The following is a 20,928-nucleotide window of genomic DNA, read 5'->3' on the forward strand; positions in this document are numbered from 1 at the left end:
TTACTGAAATTAATGGACTTTTGCATGATATTCTAATTTTCCGAGTTTCACCTGTACAGGAGAGGTTTACCATTGCCTCCTCCCACGTAGTATGAGATGATGCCTTTCAGCATCTTCTTATACCTCTTGCTTGACAGTCAAGTATTTCCCCACTTAAGCAAAAAATTTTCATGTCTGCAAGTGCATATGTTTTCCAGGTTCAAACGAATAGTAGCTTAGCTGCAACTAACATTTTCAACAGGAAAAGAAATCTGTTTTCTTTTATACCATTCTGAAATTCCTGCAAAAAATAACATCTCTTCTGTATATCAGCTGTCTTGGTAACTGTGTAACATTCAGACTACAGTAGTTAGTTATTACATTTTTTTTCTTTACAAAGTTCTTCATAGAGTCTAATGCAGGGTGGATAAAAGTCAACGATTTAAAAAACTGAACATGGTTTTTTAACTTTAATTCAGATTTTTAAAAGTTTTAGCTGTAGTGAGTTTCTCTTTTTAAAATAATTTGGTTTAACTTGAAATCTGAACTTAATCCACATATACACCTTAACATTAAACTTGTGAGCATCTTCTAAAAGCCTGCTTTCCTTTGTAAAAAAAAGTAGTAGGGGAAAACGTATTTGCCAGTCATCCAGAATTAATTCCTTAATGCTGGGCACTACATGTGTCACCCAGATTAATCAACAGATGACCTTTTAAATCAGTGCTTTAAATTATATTACTTAAATCAAACCACCCTGTAAGAATGCCTTTAAATCTGTAGATTCCTTGCTTTTTAACCAAATTGTTAAAGACACAGCACATCAATCAAGATTAAAACCAGAATAATAATTCCAAAGATATTGAACTCAGGCTGAATTTAATGTGGTAGTTATTTAAAGTTTTCAAAATGTAGGACTCTGGCTGACATCCTGACTAATGAAATGCGAGCGCTATGTAAGAAACACTGGTGTTAATGGCTGATGAATTTGACTAATACAGCATCAACACACATGGGGGAAGGAGAAAATCTTTGATGACCACCCCTTCCTCTGGAAGTGTTCTGTTCCACCCCAAAATAAGTTCCAATGGTTTCACAGCCCTCAGAGATTTATTTTCAGGTGGTACAAAGGGCTGCCCTTCCCATGGAAGCACCCTTTGCCACCTGAGAATGTTCCACAACCTTCAGGGACATAATTTCAGGTGGTACAGAAGGTTTTGGAGGTGGGGGCAGAAAAGGTTTTTGAAATTTGTGCCCCCTCTTCTGTGCAAATGCTGGTATTCTGGAATTCAACAACAGCACTGGCACTTTTCACATAGCACTTGTACTTCATAAGTCAGGATTTTGGCTACTGTTATTTCATAACATTTCATTCCTTATTTTCTTTTATTATCCAAGAAAACTCCTCCAGAGGAACAACAGTTATTTGCTCTTCTAACCCATATAAATGTTTCTCACCAGCATGTTATCCATGCCAGTGAAGCTCACTCGTAAACTAATACAATATTTGGGATGGCCAATCCCCTGTTCTCTTTCTTGTTATATCATGTTGAAAAACTCATCCTGAGCTCATTCACACACACACCCCACCCTCAATAAAATCTGTTTATAATTTCTTGGTATTTTTGAATGTATCAATAGAAGTATGAAAAGGGGTTGAGTTAAACAAAACAATACTTTGGAGATAATTCATTGAAGTCAAGTTCCCTAACCAAGAAAAGTCTAAAGGACTTTACCAGACCTTTCTCAGTTGCCTTTATTACCGTTTTATAATTATCCTGATACAATCTACCTAGATTCTCCCATAGATATATGCTTCGATGTTTGGCTGACCTTTTATGTGTTATGCATTAAGTTGTCATGGTATCTTCATGCTAATCTCTAATAGGAAAAGGCTGCTAAAATAATCTCTGTGCTGCAAAAGGTCACAGTTGAATCGACCACACTGGTTTTTTGCAACAGAAGTGGACTCCTGAGCATGACAGTTGTGAAAAATGCCATTGCTCATGCTTAAGATTTTTGTATGGCCTAACTATACAACATATGATGGGGAGTAAAGTCTTAATAGTCTTTGATAGCCATTAGCTATACCAGGCCACTGATGTGTGTTGCACAATCTTGCCCTTTGATTGTGGAAAGGTGAGAGAGAAAAACAAGTGCTAGAAAAAGAACAACTGCCTCTTGGCCCCCTTCCTGTTGATTTTGCACCATGAACAGTTAAAGCCTTTCTGTTCCAGCAAGTCTTTGTGTGTGTGTGTGTGTGTGTGTGCGGTGTGTGTGTGTGTGTGTGAGAGAGAGAGAGAGAGAGAGAGAGAGATTTGCTTTTGGGAGTATTGTTTTATTCTGATGGGTTTTAAGCTTTGTTGCAAGCTGTGTTGGGTGTTCAGTTTTTGCTATGGAGAGTATAAATTGAATTATTTATGTATTTAAAGACTATCTGATTTTGGAGCTTTCTGAAAAAAGCTGCAAAAGGTTTGGGATGGAAGAAACTGAAATGCTTAACTGAGATGTGTTTTTTGTGTTACTGAGGCTCTCCACATGAGCAGTGCGGACAGCCAAGGTGGGTTAAGCGGGGAGAGCGGGCAAGCAGGAAGCGCTGGGCAGCCGGGTCAGCAGCCCACACAATTGCCGGCTCCGTCACAGGCTGCAGGGATTGGGGCCCCCTGAAAGTCCCAGGATGCCCTGCGCGGGTGCGTGGGGCATCCTGGGGAGACTCTTGAGAGTTTCAGTCTCCTGGGGAGGGTCTCCCCGTTTGTCGCCATGGTGCGAAGCTGCGCCACGGCGCCTCACGGTGGGGTAAATGTGGTTAGCGGAGTGCGTGCTCTTCTAACTTTGTTTAAGGGGAGGGGTATTTATGGAGGCCAGCTGATGGGAGCCACGTGGCTCCCACTGCAGCACATGATCACCCCAAAGCGGGCTGGGCTCCCTTAGCCTACTTTGGGGTGATCGTGGGAACAGCCTCAATGCTTTGTTTTCTAGAGGTTTTTAAACTTTTAAATAGAGATATATTATCTTTATATCTAATATTTATACTTTTAATTTGTATTTTAATTGTGCATTGTTTTAATTATGCTTTAAACCACTTTGGGATTATTGTAATGAAACACAGTATAGAAATAACTAACTAACTAACTAACTAATTAACTAAATATAAAGCTAGATAGAAACTAGTACTGTACATTGGGGCACTATCGTTCTTCAATATCCTCCCCCCGCCCAGCTCAGGAAACCGAACTTGTAAAAGGCTATCATTATAACTTTCTATCGTTTATTTATTATTATTATTTATTTATTACAGTTATAGACGCCTCCATCCAAAGCCTCTAGTCTGTGTACAACAAGTTTAAAAAAGACATAAAAACAAACAACATTTAAAACACACTACTTAAAAATATATAAAAACAACTTTAAAACAAATAAAAACAATTTAAAATCAATTAAAATACTTAAAAACAATGTAAAAACCTTGAAAGGCCAGGCCAAATAATCAAGTTTTTAGGGCTCTCTTAAAGGCCAACAGCGAGCCTAAACTGTGGATATCTGCCGGGAATGCATTCAATAGGCCAGGAGAAGCTACAGAGAAGGCCCAGTTCCGAGTTGCCACCAGACATACTGGTGGTAACTGGGGACGGATCTCTCCAGATGACCTCAACTTGTGATGGGGATCATACAGAAGAAGGTGCTCTCTAAGGTAGCCTGAACCCAAGCTGTTCAGGGCTTTAAAGGTAATAACCAGCACTTTGCATTATGCCCGGAAACATATTGGCAGCCATTGCAACTGTTTTAAAACAGGCATAATATGGTCTCTCTGTGAGGATGTTGCCACCCCCGTCCCCACACACACTCCAAACTGTATACATCTAATTGCCTAGACTTTCTTACTTTCTTAATTCTGGAGCGAGGGTTTAATGTAATTCACAAAAGTTAAATGTGGAGATTTTTCTTATACAATAATTAAGTGTCCATAATAAGGCAGTTTGTACAGTGAATGGCATCCTGGGTAGGGATGCTCGTGTGAAGTGCCAGGATCGAGGCTAATCCCGGCGCTGCCTTCCCGGGTAGCCTGGGATTTTTACCCGGCCGTTTACCAGGGTGCCCTTTTACCCAGGTACAGGGCCGTGTGGCTGCTCAGGTTGAACGCAGCCCAAGCAGACAGTCAGGTGCCTAGAGCGCCTGACTCACAGCGGGATCCCTCAATGCACCATGCTCATTGCGCAGTGCATTGTAGGATATCTGGAGGCTAGGATGCATTTTCCTGGCCTCCAGAATGCTGGGTCATCTAGGGGGAAAGTAGGTGCTCTCCTGCCTTCCCCCCTCCTGCCCTCCCCAGCACTCTCAAAGGCCGTGTGAACGACCTCTAGATTTTTTAATGCATTTTTAACTGATTCAACTCCAAAGTTCTTGTAACTTTGAAGAGTAATACTGTGGTAGAGGAAAAACTCTTTTCTCATGGAGCTTTTATTATCTACCCTCCTTCTCTTGTAAGCTTTACTTACTTACTTACTTATTTGTTAGATTTGTATTCATGGAGTACACACCATAGATAGGGAGAATAGTAATGAATGGGAATGATGCAAGGTGGCAGAGGTATTTATGAAGCTTGGCTGGCTTTACAAGGAGCTTAGGCAAAATCATGGAAGACCGGTCTATCAATGGCTATTAGTCTTGATGACTATAGGCTAATTCCAGGCTCAGAGACAAGATGTCTCTGAATACCAGTTTCAGGGCAGCAACAGCAAGAAAGAGGGCATGCCCTCACCTCTTGCCTGTGGGCTTCCCAGAGGCATGTGGTGGGCCACTGTAGGAAACAGGATGCTGGACTAGATGAGCCTTGGGCCTGATTCAGTAAGGCTGTTGTTATGCACATCTTCCATCCACATCAGTGAGGCTAATGGAGAAGAAGGTGCTGATGGATGGTGCCCTTAGTTTGGCTGCCTGATAGGAAAGGTATTAATATTCGTGATGGTTTCTGATGTGAAAAACAAACCAACAGAACAGGAGTGATTAGATATGCAGGTGGTTTAAACCAAATACATATGTGAAGCACAACTATTTTAGTGTGCATTACACTGCTTAGAGAATGTATTCTTGCATGGGGAACATGATGCTCAGTCAACCAGCTGTGGATAAAAAATATAACAATTCAGATCTGCATGGTAAAAACGGCATATGCACTCTTGCAGACGAGTGTTCTGAACATGAAATGCCAGTGTGTGGGAAGGTGGGGGAAAGAGGAAGGTGGTGCACATCCCAACTGTCTTGTGTATTAAACATTGCATACCAAAGCACTTGCTCAGATTGGTCTGTTTGTCAATGAAGACTTTAGCAGAAATAACGTTTCCAAAAGGCATGAACATCTGCAGAATGTCCTGGTCTCCAAACTCCTGTGGGAGGTGATAAATGAAGAGGTTTGCTCCTTCTGGACCTTTAGGGAAAAGGAGAACAAACAAACAATAAGAGAGCAACTGTTTTGCTTTGTGCCGAGAACATTCACAGAGCACAATTTGGGATGTTTCCATTTCAATCTTCCTAAAGCACACATGCATACACTGGAAGTTAAAACCAGCTGCATTCAAAATAGTTTGATTTTAATTTGTACGTGGCTTAACTTTTGTAGCAAACATACTAAAATTATGTACAATTTTTCTTATTAGTACCATCACTTCATTGAAAAAAGAAGAAGAAGCTTTTGCAGTCATCACAGAAGACAATTATTGGCTAGGATCCTGCTTCCTCTGCAACCCATCCCCCTGTGCCCATGAAAACCCACGACTGACGGTCAAGCAACATCTGAAATGGCATGGGTTGAAGTGTGTTGCAGGAGCGGTGGGGGGGGGGTCTGCAGCAGTAGAAGAGAATGATAGAAATTGAAGGTCTTTGCATCAGTGTAATATACACCCTGAGGTCATTCACACAATCAAAAATTGTGTTCTGTCTGGGTTTGGGAGCTATGTGTGCTTCCAATTTTTGGTTGTGCGGAAGCAAGGTAGGAGGAAAACCTGGGTAGCTTTTTCTTCCTACCTGGCTTCCACACAATCATTTTTACCCAGGTTCTCCTCTTACTCTGCTTCCACACAATTGAAAACTGGGAGCACACACAGCTCCCAAACCCAGTTTTTGGGCACCCTCGCACCCAAAACATGGGTTAAGAAGTGGGCTACCCAGGAGCTTTTGCCACCGCACTGCTGCCGGGAGCCATGTGGCTCCTGTTGGTTCTCACACGCGGCTAAAATTGGGCTGGGCTTCCCTAGCCTGATTTTAGCCATGTGTGAGAATAGCCTCATTGTTTTCATTTAAGTGTGCATGAAATATTACACATAAAATATTAGTAAGGTATATTAAAATAGTAAGTCTTTTCATACTGTCTGCACTTTGGCAGACCAGTTGCTAATAATCATAATCATAAATAATCTATCAAAGGCCTCTGTGGCACCTTTCTTTCACTGAAGTAGAGTTTGAATGCATGCTCTATGCTGGCCCCTTTAAAATTAAGAAGGAATATGGAATGACTGCATTTGGCGGATTATGTCCAATACATATAAAAAGCACGCAAATATATATCTAATTTGAGGCACTGCTGGTGTTCCTATAAAATTCTCCTCTTAAGGGAGTTTACAGTGGGTGACATGATGACTAAGGATGTGGAGGAGCTGCATAATCCAAAGCCCCATTGTGTGGGTGGAGGAATAATGTTTGCTGATCTCTCTCTCCACCAGAAGCACTTGTTCGCCCATAAATATGTCCCTGATGGTTGTGCAGTCCAATTGCTGCCGCTGCCATTATTTTATTGTATTTATCTGATCTGATCTGATCTGATCTAAATAGATAGTGCTTCTGCTGGATAGAAAGATAATAATCTATCAAATTGCACTTCCAGAGGAGGAAAGATTGGTGAAAATAATTTCTCCCACTCATGCGGTGAGACTCTGGATTATGAATTCTTGCATAGGTGTTTTGAATGCAGTGCATCTGCACCTTTAGTCAGCATTCTCTGCCACTGGTCCATTTTAGCTTGACAGTCAGACACAAGGACATAGTTCATGGAAACAATGTGATACTTTTCCCTCAGTCTAAAATCTGCAAGAAATAATGGTGAAAATCCTCCAATAAAAGAAAATTCCATGAAGATCAGAGAGGGAGAAGAAGTGTGTGTGTGTGTGTGTGTGTGTGTGTGTGTGTGTGTGTGTGAGAGAGAGAGAGAGAGAGAGAGAGAGATCCTTTCCCTTGTTTCATTAAGCACACTGTAATTAGTATTAATTTATTTTCAGTGTTAACTTACTGAGGCTTATTTTGTTCTATTGGCACTGAGTGAGAAGCAATCCATCATTTATTTGCTTCCCCTCAAGACCCTTAATTAAATAAGGAACCCTTCAATGTAATGACGATGGATCTTGTCATTAACCTCCAAACAGTCTAGTGACAAAAGCGACATGTTTGCAGCATATCTGGAACTCACATAGGGGAGCAGCCACCACACAAGAAATACATTCTTAAAAGGAACGCATCTCAGGATGTTCTTAATTAAGGGTGCGTTTTTCTAAAGCAGCAGGCAATAGTGTATTTTCATACTGACAAAGGGTGGTAAAACTGCTGAAGTAAATGCCCGTGCAAGAAACTTTGGGGACTGGGAAATCAAACATATACAGGCCCCCTATTTGCTCTCCATTCACAACTGGCTTGCATACATAGAGACACAGATACAGCTCAGCCCATTCTCTGTCATCATCGTCTTCCTCGTCTGTGAGCTTGAAAAGGGCATTAGGAAGACCCATAGGGTTCCCACCCTCCTGGACTGAGTCCCCTCAGGAATCCACTCCATCCGGAGAGCACCATTGCCCTCTGCCCAGATGAATCCTGGATGAGCCTCCCTGAGGGAGGAGCCTTCATATCAAGCACACGTTCCCTACTCTTTCATGTGCACTGAGATTAAGAAAAAAAAGTGGCCCAAATCAACATTCAGTAATTAAAACAAATAAAAGAGGCAAAAAGATAACGGACTAACCCATTTAAAAAGCTACCAATGGCTAAAATAAATTTTGAGAGAGATTGAATGTCAATTGTCTTGAGATTCACATGGGGACAAATCTTCTCCTTGTCCTCCTTTGCTCGCTGCCTGCCCCACCCAAGTGTGCTTCTTGCCCACCCCTACCCACACCACAGCCAAGCTTTAATAGCCTAAAGTACTTACCTTCTTTCTGGCTGCCTGCAGCACTTTGTTGTTGTAACAAACTTTGACTGTACAATGTTGGCAGTGCCGCAGCGGCATACTGCTGAATTCCTGAGTAGGCTTGGGTGAGAGCATCCATTGTGCCAGCTGTACCATTCGTCAAGCCTGTGGCACCGAGTCCTCCATTCAGGGCGGCCATACCTGAGAGCATTTGAGCAACTTTACAAAAAACCCAACAATAGAGAAAAGAAATTGCACTTGTTCATTAGTGCTTTCCAAACGTCGTTGGCATTAATACGACACCGATGACAATGGCCAGGCATGCAAAAAATTTGGACACTTCACCAGATGGCACGGAGAGAACAACAGCAACGACAACAGTGAAAAGAAACGCGCACAGAGACTTTGGTCAAGAACGAATTCAGCACCAACTTGTTTTGCATGCAAACTGCTCCTGGCAAGTACACCCCAGTCATCAGGACAGATCTGCCACAACGAATAGTGAACTACAGTCATGTTCTCACTGAGCCGGGCAAACTTGTGTCTGGGCAGACGGCGAGTTGGAAGGGGACTCACATTGTGGAGTGTTTTGTGGTACATATCTTTACCCCATCTTTGCATTAAAATGCTCACACAGCAGCTTACAAAATAAAACAAGCAGATGTCAGGGAAATGGGTCCCTAGCCTTCTGCCTGACATGCTGTTTTTCTATGTATAGGGTTTCTTTTTTATATATTCATTCAGTCACGTGAACTCCCATCTGCCATCCAAAGTGGCACAGCTCAGAATATGGCTTGCCTCTTCCATGAGAACTTGGGCCTATGGCTGTAAACAGACTATGAGGTCATTCACACAATCAAAAACTGTTCTACCTGGGTTTGGGAGCTGTGTATGCTCCCAGTTTTTGGTTGTGTGGAAGCATCGTAAGAGGAAAACCTGAGTAGAAGTGACTCTCTGGAAGCAAGGTAGGAGGAAAACTCCTGGGTAGCTTTTCCTCACAGCCAAAAATTGGGAGCTTCCACACAACCAAACATTGTGTGCATACACTGCTCCCAGACCTGGGTAGAAGTTTTTGATTGTGTGAATGACCTCTATAGTTTTTAAGGTTATTTTAAGGTTGTGTGATAGAGGCATCATTGATGGGGGAATGATCCTACTACCACCACTAACCCTGGTCATCTGACACATCTGGAGATATGAATATGGGAGATCATGACCACTGGGCTGTCTCTGACCTTCAGGTGATGACCCTGCATGTCTCAAGGTTTCCGAATGCTCAATTCAAAGCTTCACATCAGTGTGTGGCAGTTGGGAGTTGGGCCAGATGGCTCAGTCCTGCTCCCCACTAGCACACATTCATATCCCCACAAAAGGTTCTGCAGTTTTTTGTAATGCCATAGGAACAAAATAGCTCTTATAGGCCAATGTGCGTAATGAAGCCCTCATTATTATTATTTTTAAAATATTTCATGATAAAGAGCCTGGGGACATTTAATCTGTTCTGCCCCCCAATAACCTGCACACCCTGTTTGACAAGAGATGCCAGTGGGGCAAAAGAAAGGTACATTTTTATCTAATATATATATAATCTATTTTATCATCTTTAATTCTCAAAGACACAATTGTTTGTGGGTCAAATATTAAATCTTACATTAAATGTGTGTTTCCCTTTTAAAAAAAAATCAAGTAGTAGCTGTGCAGAAGTTGGGCAGGGATCAAGACTGGGACTACAGCACATGGGAGGGGGTACTTAACTCTTCCCCAGTGGCGGTTTTAAGCAGAGGCAGAGTAGGCACTTGCCTACGGTGGCAAAATTTGAGGAGCGGCAAAGTTCAATTGTGTTAATGACCTCACAGTCTTCAAGGCTGCCTTTTGTTGCTGGGAATTTTAATTTCCCATCTTTCCTCCAAATACATTTGTTGCGTTTGTGGTTGCTGAGTGGAATGCTGTTGTGTAAGCACAGCAGTCATCGCTTGGGCATTTTGGTAAAAGAAAAAATGGTGAGCAGCACAGCTTTGCCTTTATGTGGCCTCACTACTTTAATGAATTTTTAAGTTTTTTAAAATGCATTTTCCCTTGGAGGCTGTGCATCCTCTGGCTGTGTCACTCCAGTTCATCTAATGATTTCTCTAACAAGTGGTAAACAGCAGAAAGACTAACCCTTGCAGCAAGGTTATGCCCCTCCATCTACTCTATACAGACAGAATACTGGGGAGATTGTAATGGAAAAGGGAGAACCACAGTGGCTAAAATAAGACTGGGGGAATGCTTTGACTGGTTGTGAAGAAAGGCCCAAAGACTAAAATTATAAGTCTAATTCTCACAATCATACTGGATCCATGGGAGGAGGAAGCAGGAATATGTCAGCATGCCTGCCACCGCTCTCTTGTGCAGGCAGCGTATGCACAGGCTCTGTACAGAACTACCCACGAATCCATAGAGCTCAGGGCCTGCGGGTGCAATCCCACTACCTTCACTTTGCACATTTAGCATATCCTGACTAGCCAGATGAATGTGGCTTTTAAGAGAATTTAAGATTTGGATTAGGTATGGTGGGAGGAAGAAACTGCATAGGTCTGAAAACTCTAGCTCTGTGGTAGCATGCAGGCTTTGCTTGTCTGAGGTCCTAAATTCAATCCTTCACCCAAGGCCTGTTCAGGTGTAATGCAAACTGAGGATGCTGTACTTGTGTACAGCATCCTTTAGAATGGGCTTGAAAGCTCTGCCCCTGCTGTGGTGTGTGAAAACCCCACCGCTGCTTTTTACGCTTACAGTGTTTGTCTGCAGAGACAAATGTACTGATGGAGAGATCATCCTCATGATCAAAGCGCTGGGAGTGCTCCAGCTTTCAAGCACATTCTTGGGGATGGTGGACATGGCTACAGCACCCTCAGTTTGCAAAACATCTGGACAGGGCTCTTATAGTTAAAGGATCTCAACCAGGAGGGCTGGGAAACATCTCACTCTGAAACCTGAGGAACTGCAGACAGCCATAGTAGGCAGTGTTGGGCTAGATGGACAGAGGCGTAACTAGGGAAAACGGTGCCCGGGGCAAGCACTGAAATGGCGCCCCCCCGCGCCCCCAACATACTACATTATACGTAGGTTTTTCCTCACAAGCGCCCGCCGCCACCGCCAAGCCAGGCCACTGACTGGCCACCAGGCAACAGCAAAGCAATGGGGGGGGGCGCGGGGGGCACGGAAGGGACCGCTCATGGGGGAGGGGGCGCCGACGCGCTCCCTTGACTGCTGCAGCGCTGCTGCACGGAGCAGGAAACATTTGTATTAACAAAATAATAACAAAAAATTAAAAAATATATATTTTGTCATGGCGGCGCCCCCCACGTGACCAGAAAAGATGGCGCCCGGGGCACGTGCCCCCCCTGCCCCCCCTATAGTTATGCCTCTGCAGATGGATCAGTGGCTTCCTACAGTCACATGGCTCCCTTATAATGCTACACATTAGGAAGGGCCTGGAATTCCATGCTAGAGCACATGCATAATAGCCCTGATTCAATTCCTGGTGTTTCAGATAGCAGGGCCATGAAGGACCCCTGGAAAGGAAAGACTGTGTTGAGAGCTGGATTGGAACTTCTTTGTTTTTTACTAGAACCCTTAGGTCCACCAACTACTAGAGCCAGATGCAAAAACAGTGGCTGATATACTGAGCAAGGTCACGCATGTGATGAAATGGAATGTCCAGTTGCTCAAGAGTGCATATAATGGCGTCACTGTCACAGAAGTCTTGCTCGAGCCAATTACCTCCTGCATCCCATGAGCCATAAACTGAGATGGAACCAAATTTCTGTTGTTGTTGTTGCTGTTGTTAAAAGTGACATTTATTCCAAATAAATACAGTTATGAACTTGGAGACAAACTCTTACTGATCTACTGCAAACCATCCAGTGATCTCCTAGTAGCCTGTATAGACAATACTGAGCTAGATAGACCAATAGACTGACTCGGTATATGGCAGCTTCCTATGTTCCTAAATCTCTGAGGTCATTCACACGACGGGCAGGCAGGCAGGTGGAAGGATTGTTTTACTCACTTTCCTCCCAGATGAGAGGGTTCTTGTTTTGGGAGCGCAGACCGCACTCCCATACGAGCAGCGCTGCATGGAGGAGTGCGCAGCTCCGGAAGCCAGGACTACGTGTCCCGGCCTCTGGGAATCCCACAATGCACTATGCAACACATGCAATGCATTGGGGGATTCCCCCAAGAGACAGGTGCTCTAGGCTGGAAACAGCCTGTGCTCACACACGAGCAGGTAGCCCGGGTTAACGGAGTGCTCGCTCCCTTAACCTTGGCTAACAGCTGGGCTAAAAAGCCGGGCTAGGAGGCGCTGCCCCGCCGGGATTGAGACAAATCCCAGTGGTTCTCACGTGCAGCTTTAGCCAGGCTGGGCTTCCCTAGCCTGAGTTAGGCTGCGTGTGAGAACAGCCTCTCTCTTGTGCCCACCACTGGAGTAGATAGCAACAGGCTCAATCAACCAATGGTCTGACTTGGAACAAGGCAGCTTCTTACGTTCACATGGGCCTGAAACGTTATAAATTCTGAAACTATTCAGAGTGAGAAGGATATACTATAACTTGAAGAATGATTTAAAAAAATCAAGCAAAGGAGATGCGTTGGAAAGAATTAACACTTTTATTAGCCTGTGAAATGGTTGTTTTTCTCTTTAAAAAAAGAAAAGAAAAGTGAGAGAAGATCGGTCACAGAACTAATTTAAAAGAGGACTGGCAATTGATGACATGCTCTTGGGAGCAGTCCTGGTAGACAGAAGGCAAGGTGATAACCCCGTAGTCTCCCACCCCATCTTTTATACTGTATGCATTAAAGGACAATGTATCCCTATGAGCATTTAATAATTAGGATAAATACCCAAGAGTCTCCTTTCTGTTTCCAATATGGTCTCTGCCAATTAAGAAGCTTCTAGTGCATAAATTATACTTTCTGAAATTAGTATCACTGAGGCAATACTAACACTTTGCAAAGATGAAATATTCCACAGCTTTTCCTTAATAAGGTGTCTTGCACCTGCAGTTTGCAGGGTTCCAGGAGGGGGTAGAGTAGGGGTGAGAAATAATAGAAACACTGCTGTATTTGACACCACTGATGACACAGATCACAGACAATGGAGAATGAGCAGGAAACAGAAATGTATTTGATGCCCATTGCCTTGTGGGGACTATTTAACAAAACCCACAAATATTCTAATAACTGATTAGTGGGGTGGGGGTGGGAATCAAAATTTAGAAGTTCTGACATAAGGAATAAGCATAGAAATTGTGGAATAGATACTGCAGGGCTATCTTATGATTTCCAGAGAAATGAGAGGTGGCAGAAGGGATCGTTTTTGCTTCTTCACATGAGAGCAACATGGCACATTGACAACCATGGTTTCACTTTTGACAGCTTCAACACCATGGCTGACCCAAAACATCAGTGCAATTTGGATATACAGCAGATGTGTATAACCCCTGCTAACTGAGCAAAAGGACACCTTTTAAAGTGGTGATTCTCTTATATTTAGCAGGGGGAGAGCAACTGGCCCTATCCAAACCCAGCACAGCATCCCTCCAGTGGCTTTTGCTGGTGACTACCTTATGTTTCTTTTTAGATTGTGAGCCCTTTGGGGACAGGGGACCATCTTATTTATGTATTATTTATTTTTCTATGTAAACTGCTTTGAGAATGTTGTTGAAGAGAGGTATATAAATATTCATCGTCGTTGTCATCGTCATCGTAGTGTACTACACTGTCACCTATGTTCATAACAAACCCAAGGGCAGACCTGGCTGTAGCAGCAACATTAGCACTGGAATTCAACAGTTAAGCCTAGACAGCAACCAGGCTAAGTGCCACTGAAATCAATGAGACCAGTTAGTCATGACTAATTGACTGGGACTTAGTCATGACTAACTTAGTCTGGATGCTATGCACTGAGTTTCCCAATGTCTCAAAAGTTTTTACCTCATCTGTCAAACACTGGAATTTCCCAAACAGTGTTGTTAATGTCTACTATTAACCTACAGTGGTGCAGATTTTGAGCTTCATGAGCAATTTGGAGGGCAGGGATGAAAGGGCAAAGGGGAGTCAAACCACAGCTAGTGGGGACAGGGAAGGCATGGAGTCCTCTCCAACTTTTAACTCTTAAGAATATCAAAGTCCTTGCTGGAGAGACCTCCGGCAGTTCTCACTGAATCCTAAGTCTACCTCTAGCAGGGTTCCCAGGTCATATTGCAATCGTTCTGCAAGTTTCTCCATTGCCCTGGGGAAACTTACAAAAGCACTGGTTGTGCAACCACCACTTTTGTCCCACCCTGGTGCTGCCTTTGAAGGGTGCAGCCTCCCTACAGCCAGGGGTGTAACTATAATAGGGTAAGGGGAGACAGTTGTCTGGGGGCCCACTGCCTTAGGGGGGCCGCCAGAGGCAAGTCACATGACTGACTCCCCAAGCCACGCACCCGCCTGGCCTTCCTTCAGTTGTATTCATCCTCCAGAATTGATGTGAGTGTTAAGATTTGGAGCTACCAGAACAGCATGTCTTTCTCTAGTACCATTACATGACTTGTATCGTCCACAATTTACAAAACCTTTTAATGATGTTCTATTGTGGCACATCGGTTATATAGGCCATTGTCTTTCTTATTATTTATGAGATGTAGTTGTCCGAGTATAACTACGTAGATTGTTCTGAATATAGACACTTCCTGATGATGAAAATGTTAGTACTTATACGGGCATATTTATGCACAACATAAATACTGTAATCTGAATAGTCTCTCCATCTCTCCAAGCTCTTTTGGGAATTGTAGTTCTATATGAGGTACTAGAGATTAACATAATTCTCTGCACCCACACTGAACTACAATTTCCAGGAGACTTTGGGGAAGCCATGACAGCCATAACATACACATTTGTCATGTAGATATGCCCCAAGTGTCCAGGTTATTTGCATAATGATTTTAATATACCCAAAGTTTCCCTTTCAGTTCCTTTTCATTCAGGCCCAAGCAAATAGTCATAGCAGCAAGACCATGTCTTCAAATGGGAGGTCTGTCTCAATTACATCTGAAGTGGGGGTTCTATTTAAAGGAGCCAAAGTGGTGCACAAGCAAGGAAGAATGCTTAAACTTTAGAGTAACTTTAGAATGCAGAAATGCTTAATAGTTTTAATAACTCCTCGTACACATTGCCTTATTACACTTGCAATTTTTTTTCCCAATTGAGCCTTTGCCAGAAGCAATGCATAAGGACCCATGCAACTTCCTCTTACACTTCCATGGGCACAAAATAGACCTTTCTGTCACTAGCACAACCCCTCCCCAAAATCAACACAATGACAGAGATGACAAGACAAAACCAGGACTGTTGAGAAGCTAAAGAACAACAAGGACCATCATGCAGAGAACCACAGCAAGTAATTTATACTGAGCAGGACATCCATTTCTCTGGGTACACCGTGAGAGACTAAGGAATGGTAACAGCCAAATATGTTCCTTGCATTCCAGGAAGAAATGCAAGGGAGAGCAGCAGCTAGAAATAAATGAAGGGAGTGGAAAGGGCTGCTGAAATAATCACCCCTGACTGCCGGCTTTGGATAAAGAAGTTGCAACAGAACGACGACAGGTGAGGTCACTCCTTTGTGTTTAAACACTAGATTGCTATTGGCTTTGATGGCGGAGAATAATAATAGATATGCTGGCTTGCCCACTTAGATCAGATGTATCAGTCCTCTTCAGAAAGTCAAAAAAGGGCTTGTTTCTCCATCCAGTCTGACCCCATGTCAAAAATAATGTGGAGAAAAGTGCCATCTTTACGGGCGGGACACCCATCTATGTAGATGGAGACATTCTTGTTGGAAGGGGTGTGTGTAGGTAACATGGGGGGAACCGGAACACAACGGCCCTATTCACACACTATGTCCAATGCACGTACAATCTATTCAGTGTACAGATATACAGTTATTCACACATAGTGTTCAGTGCATGTACAATTGTACACTTCCTGTTTAAACCTTGCATTTGAGCATGTCTGTGACCAGGTTCACTTATAAAGTGAACACATGTACATTCACACAAAAACATGTACATGTGTATGGACCCTTGTACGCACACACAACATACTGTCTGAATAGGGATAAAGGTCATTTCAGTTGTGGGAGCATCACAACACTCAGACACACTAAACACGAACACAACACAATTACTGACTACAATGAATGTAGTTCAGTGCATACCAAATGGGAAAGACAAATTTCATAATACCGTCCTCCTCCTATACATGGTGTACATAAGCTACTATTTACTTCATCTACTTGAATCCGACAAAGTAGGACTCTGGTCAGCAGCTTATTTAACAGATGCCATATTCTGAAATGATTGCGGGCATAATCCAGCAACACTGGCGCTACCTGTTGACCCAGGATCAGTAGTGGCTGGTGAGGGCGCCGGTGGAGTGGTGGCGAGAGGCACCTCTAAGAGTAAAGGAATTGGCGCTTACCTCTGCTCTCGCTGCACCTGAATGTTGCTTGGAGAAGCAGTGTGCCGCCCAACACCCCCTGTGGCGGGGGATCGCCTCCGCCACTCACCTGTCGGTGGGCGGGGGATCGGCTCCATGGAAGCCAGGTGAGTGGTGGAGGCGATCCCCCACTGTAGGGGGTGCTGGGCATCACGCTGCTTCTCCAGGCAGCATTCAGGTGTGGCGAGAGTGGAGCTAAGCACCTATTCTTTTACTCTTAAAGGTGCCTCTCGCCGCCCCTCCAACAGTGCCCTCATTGGCCGCTACTGCCCAGGATCAAAGTACCTCTATGACAAGCATGTGATTAGTGCTTCCAAGCTGTAAGTAGCAAGCATGAGGGCCCTGATCCAGACTGGAACGGCAACATGGGGGGAGGGGACTTTTATTTGTTGCTCCCAGCATAGTTGTGATCTGAATCTCCATCTGCAGTTGCAGTTTCTCTGCGGAGGGAAGCTCCCATTGGCACCCCCTGCCACCACACTGCAGTCTGAATCTGGATCAGGCTCCCTCCACAACTGCTATTTATAGATTTGGAAAAAAAACCCAAACTTGTTATAGGTAGCTTGATCTTCATTTTCATGGAGCTGAGATGCAGGCAAAGGACTCCTTAACCCAACCTCTTCCCCAGTGTGTGAGATTCTGCTGGCCAATCATTCCTATTTGCACATGTCTTGGTTTGGGTGGAGGAGAAAGTGGTTGAAGGGCATAAGGGAAAACCAAAACCGGGCCAGATATCAATCGGTGGGTCATAATGAGTGTTAAGGCCCCACTAGTTGACTATCTGTAAAATAGTCCACTGCCTGCAATGTCTCAAGATGTGTACAGCAGTCATATTTTGTGAATATGTTGCTAAGGTTAAAAAAAATGGTAGTCATATGAAATGCATTGCAAGGAAATGCTGTTTCTTTACTGTGTAATGCCTAGCCACAAGAAAAGATTGGATCCTGGCAGACCTGAATTTATGCTAAAATTTAGTATAGAAGAAGGCTTCTGGGCATGTTATCAACCCTTCTTTAGGCCAGTTTTCTGAAATGGCTTCCTCTCCAGGACTTTTGTAACAGAGTCCTTAATCCATTATGGGGGAGCAGGCATCTTATTTCTAATTCGGGGGGGGGGGGACATAGTGATTGCTTGCCCAACATGAAGAGCAGAATAACTGTGATCTCCTTATCATGGATGTAAAATGAATGGGGATGTGGACGACTGCTCAAGAGTGTGGTATCTAGGGCACAGAAATGTGGGGACCTGGTTTAACCTGGTTTAAAGTGTTCTGCAATTCATCTCTGGGCTGCAGTGTGAAGACAGAATGTTTGCAGATACCTTTATCGGAGTGCTTATGTTGACAGCCTGGTGTTTGTGTACTTTCACTTTTATCACTATACTATACTATACTATACTATACTATACTATACTATACTATACTATACTATACTATAATGGATCAAATTAGCTGTATCTTGGAGGTTTTCATTATTTTCTGTGCTACATGTCACAACTTGCAGCTTGGGCTGTGTGGGTATGTTCATCAAGATTCTTACCGCTTATTCAGATCTTTTTGAGAGCTTGTCTGGTGGCGATTCAGGGCTGGGCCTTTTCTATAGCTGTCCCAAGACTAAAACAAACTCCTTGTTGTTATAAGAGCCTCCCCATCTCTAACAGCCTTTAAATGAGCTCTAAAGACCCATTCATTTAATCAAGCCTTTGACCAGCTGTAGGTTGCCTTGATGGTAGTTACTGCTGTTTTACATTATTTTTAGCTATTGTTATTACTTGGTTTTAATTGTGGTTTTATTGATTTATTTTTTGTAAACCACCATGACATACTGGCTTTTGGTGGCCCAAACATTAAATAAATAAATAAATAAATAAATAAATAAATAAATAAATAAATAAATAAATAAATAAATAAAGTCTTGCTGACAACACAGACCTATCCATATTTATTCAGAAGTAAGTTCCACTAATGGAACTGGCTTCCTAGTATGTGTCTTTAGGACTCTTGCCTAATCTTACTTCCTTATCCCTAGTCACAATTTCTTCCATTCGGCCTACATTTTATCCTGTCTTTATGAGAGAAAAATGACACCAGCAGACCTCTCTCTCAGAGGGAGTGAATGGCTTCCTGGCAAAAGTCAAAATCCTTCATCTGATGTGTAGAGCATTATGTTATTATTTGGTGAAAGCCATAAAATAAAGTCATTTATGCTAACATGGGCATTCTGTGCAGCTGCTGAACTTGGCAACTGTTCACAGAGCCTGAGGTCCTAGCACTGCACATGCACAAGCATGTTTGCTCTCGTGCAACAATGTTTGCAACTTATGGCATGCTTCATATGTTTTGCTAGGAACTTTTGTGTAGTAGTGCGAACAGTTACAAAAATCCTTGTGATTTTGCACAGCTAAGTGATCTTCTAGGGCTAGTGTAACTTTGTGCATACGGTACAAGCGCAGCATTAGTCAGGGTGCAAGCCAGCAATTACATATATTTGCTACTACTAGTTGCATGGACTACTAGCTGCAGAAGCAGCAACAGGAGCCATCTCCCACCTCCTCAATTTATTTCTTCAACGACTATTTGCTTTCATAACTCCTGACCCAGAAGAAGATTCTTCTATGATCAAACCTAATCTCCAGAATCCATTCTGGCTGCCCAGAATAGCAAGCCTTAATAACTAGACATCCTGCAAGAAAAGGTACTATACTGTAAGAAAATAGTAGCATTTGTGTTGCAGGGAGTCATAATTCTTTAAGAAGGCAATAACTTTATAGGCCGTGGTACTGCAGATGCCCAGAATATAACTATACAATTTTAACAACCACTTTGCACATGTATTTTTCATAGTAACATTCACTATATTATAACTGTTAGTGTTCCTACGGTGATTACAGGGAAATTGCTGGAGTGTCTACCACAGCAATAAATACTCACTGTTTACGGTACCTGCTAGTGCATTAATATTATTCAGTCCAACAGTGGCTCCAGCCAGTCCTTGGAGAGTCCCCAGAGAAGTCAAGGAATTCATGGCCGCCCCAGCTGTGGAATTTGCTGTTGATGCAGCCACTACAGTAGGTAAAAGCAGAACAAGTAAATAATGCTTACAATTATACAACCACAGGCAACCATTAGTTCACATACCTCAGAATTACAAATCACAACATCACAACATTTTCAACTATAAGAGAGTAGACAATCCGTGGAACTCAAATGGCTGAGCGAGCCTTTGGAGAATCCTCAAAATATGAAAGTATATGTCAGAAATGATCACACCTTGCTTTTGTTCAATGAACAGTGAACCTTAAAAAAAAAATCAATTCATGGTAGATATGGGGCCCTTTCTCACAACCACTGAAAATGGCTACTGGGTGCGTGGGGAGGAAGGCTGCTGAAATTTACCTCCCCTGCAGACGATTGTTGGGTCTGTGCTGGGTGAGTGTATTGCGTGACACTGGCTGCACACATCAGTGTGCAGGGCCAGGGACTGGGACACGTCACTCCAGTCCCCGGAATTCCCATAATGTACCATGTGAGTTTGTGGTGCATTCTGGGGATTGTTTCAGCGCTGTCTGGGAGGCAGCCTCCTGTGCTTGTGAGGCAGCACAGACACAAGAGCATTTGGCCCAGGTTAAGGGTGCACTTGAACCCTTATCTTCAGCTAAAGAGTGGTCCTCTTTGGCGGGTTTGGCTGCCAGCAGTTCTCATGCTTTCATCTTGGCTGTGCATGAGAACAACCTCATACACGGCACTCTGCTTGGGAACAAACCCTCCAAAATGGAAGGGGTGGGGAGAAAGTGAAAGATATAATAGCAATCTTTTAAAGGGAAAAGCAGGTTAAAAATTCTCCAAATAAGTAATAAATAGTTGATTAATCATAATCAATTACCCTAACAAGACCTCTGCATCAGAACTGTACCACAGACTACTAATTAACTCAGGAGAGGAGGTTCGCTATTCTAACTTGTGAATTTTATTTATTTATTTATTAAAAATCGAATGGAATGTTGTTTCTCTACAATTTGTGACAATTGTACTATGATGCAATTCTACAGTGAGTTGGAAGAGACTGAACGTAATCAGAATATTGCCTTTATTTAAATTTTGAGTGTTTTCTCCTGAGATGGGAAATTTGAAATAAGTGTCAGATTATACATCTCTCTTAACACCCACTGTTTTTGCTGTTTTCATCATTCAGCAGTGATCTCACAAATATACATCTGCTCTGGTCACATCTGGAAGTTAATGATACGGTATGGTGTTG

General features: G+C 43.0%; 1 protein-coding gene and 1 long non-coding RNA gene across 34 annotated transcripts in view; one reads left to right on the forward strand and one right to left on the reverse strand.

Annotated features, from left to right (window-relative positions):
• Positions 1 to 20,928, forward strand: part of LOC128326684 (uncharacterized) — a 68,086-nt gene that overhangs the window by 34,618 nt on the left and 12,540 nt on the right. For all 5 annotated transcript variants that reach the window (XR_008308194.1, XR_008308196.1, XR_008308193.1 and 2 more), the window contains 2 exons: positions 5,634 to 15,572; positions 15,664 to 15,781. This is a non-coding gene — a long non-coding RNA (uncharacterized LOC128326684). The remainder of the gene's footprint in view (positions 1 to 5,633; positions 15,573 to 15,663; positions 15,782 to 20,928) is intronic.
• CELF2 (CUGBP Elav-like family member 2) overlaps positions 1 to 20,928 on the reverse strand; it is a 914,911-nt gene that overhangs the window by 16,652 nt on the left and 877,331 nt on the right. For 18 of the 29 annotated variants that reach the window (XM_053253977.1, XM_053253956.1, XM_053253955.1 and 15 more), the window contains 3 exons: positions 19,602 to 19,733; positions 8,168 to 8,365; positions 5,261 to 5,404 (listed from right to left, as the gene is read on the reverse strand). In XM_053253977.1, coding sequence (XP_053109952.1) covers positions 5,261 to 5,404; positions 8,168 to 8,365; positions 19,602 to 19,733 — 474 coding nt within the window. The remainder of the gene's footprint in view (positions 1 to 5,260; positions 5,405 to 8,167; positions 8,366 to 19,601; positions 19,734 to 20,928) is intronic. The other 11 variants (XM_053253957.1, XM_053253967.1, XM_053253970.1 and 8 more) reach the window with 3 other exon arrangements.

Source organism: Hemicordylus capensis, chromosome 5 (assembly GCF_027244095.1).
Source record: "Hemicordylus capensis ecotype Gifberg chromosome 5, rHemCap1.1.pri, whole genome shotgun sequence".
Lineage (NCBI taxonomy): Eukaryota > Metazoa > Chordata > Lepidosauria > Squamata > Cordylidae > Hemicordylus > Hemicordylus capensis.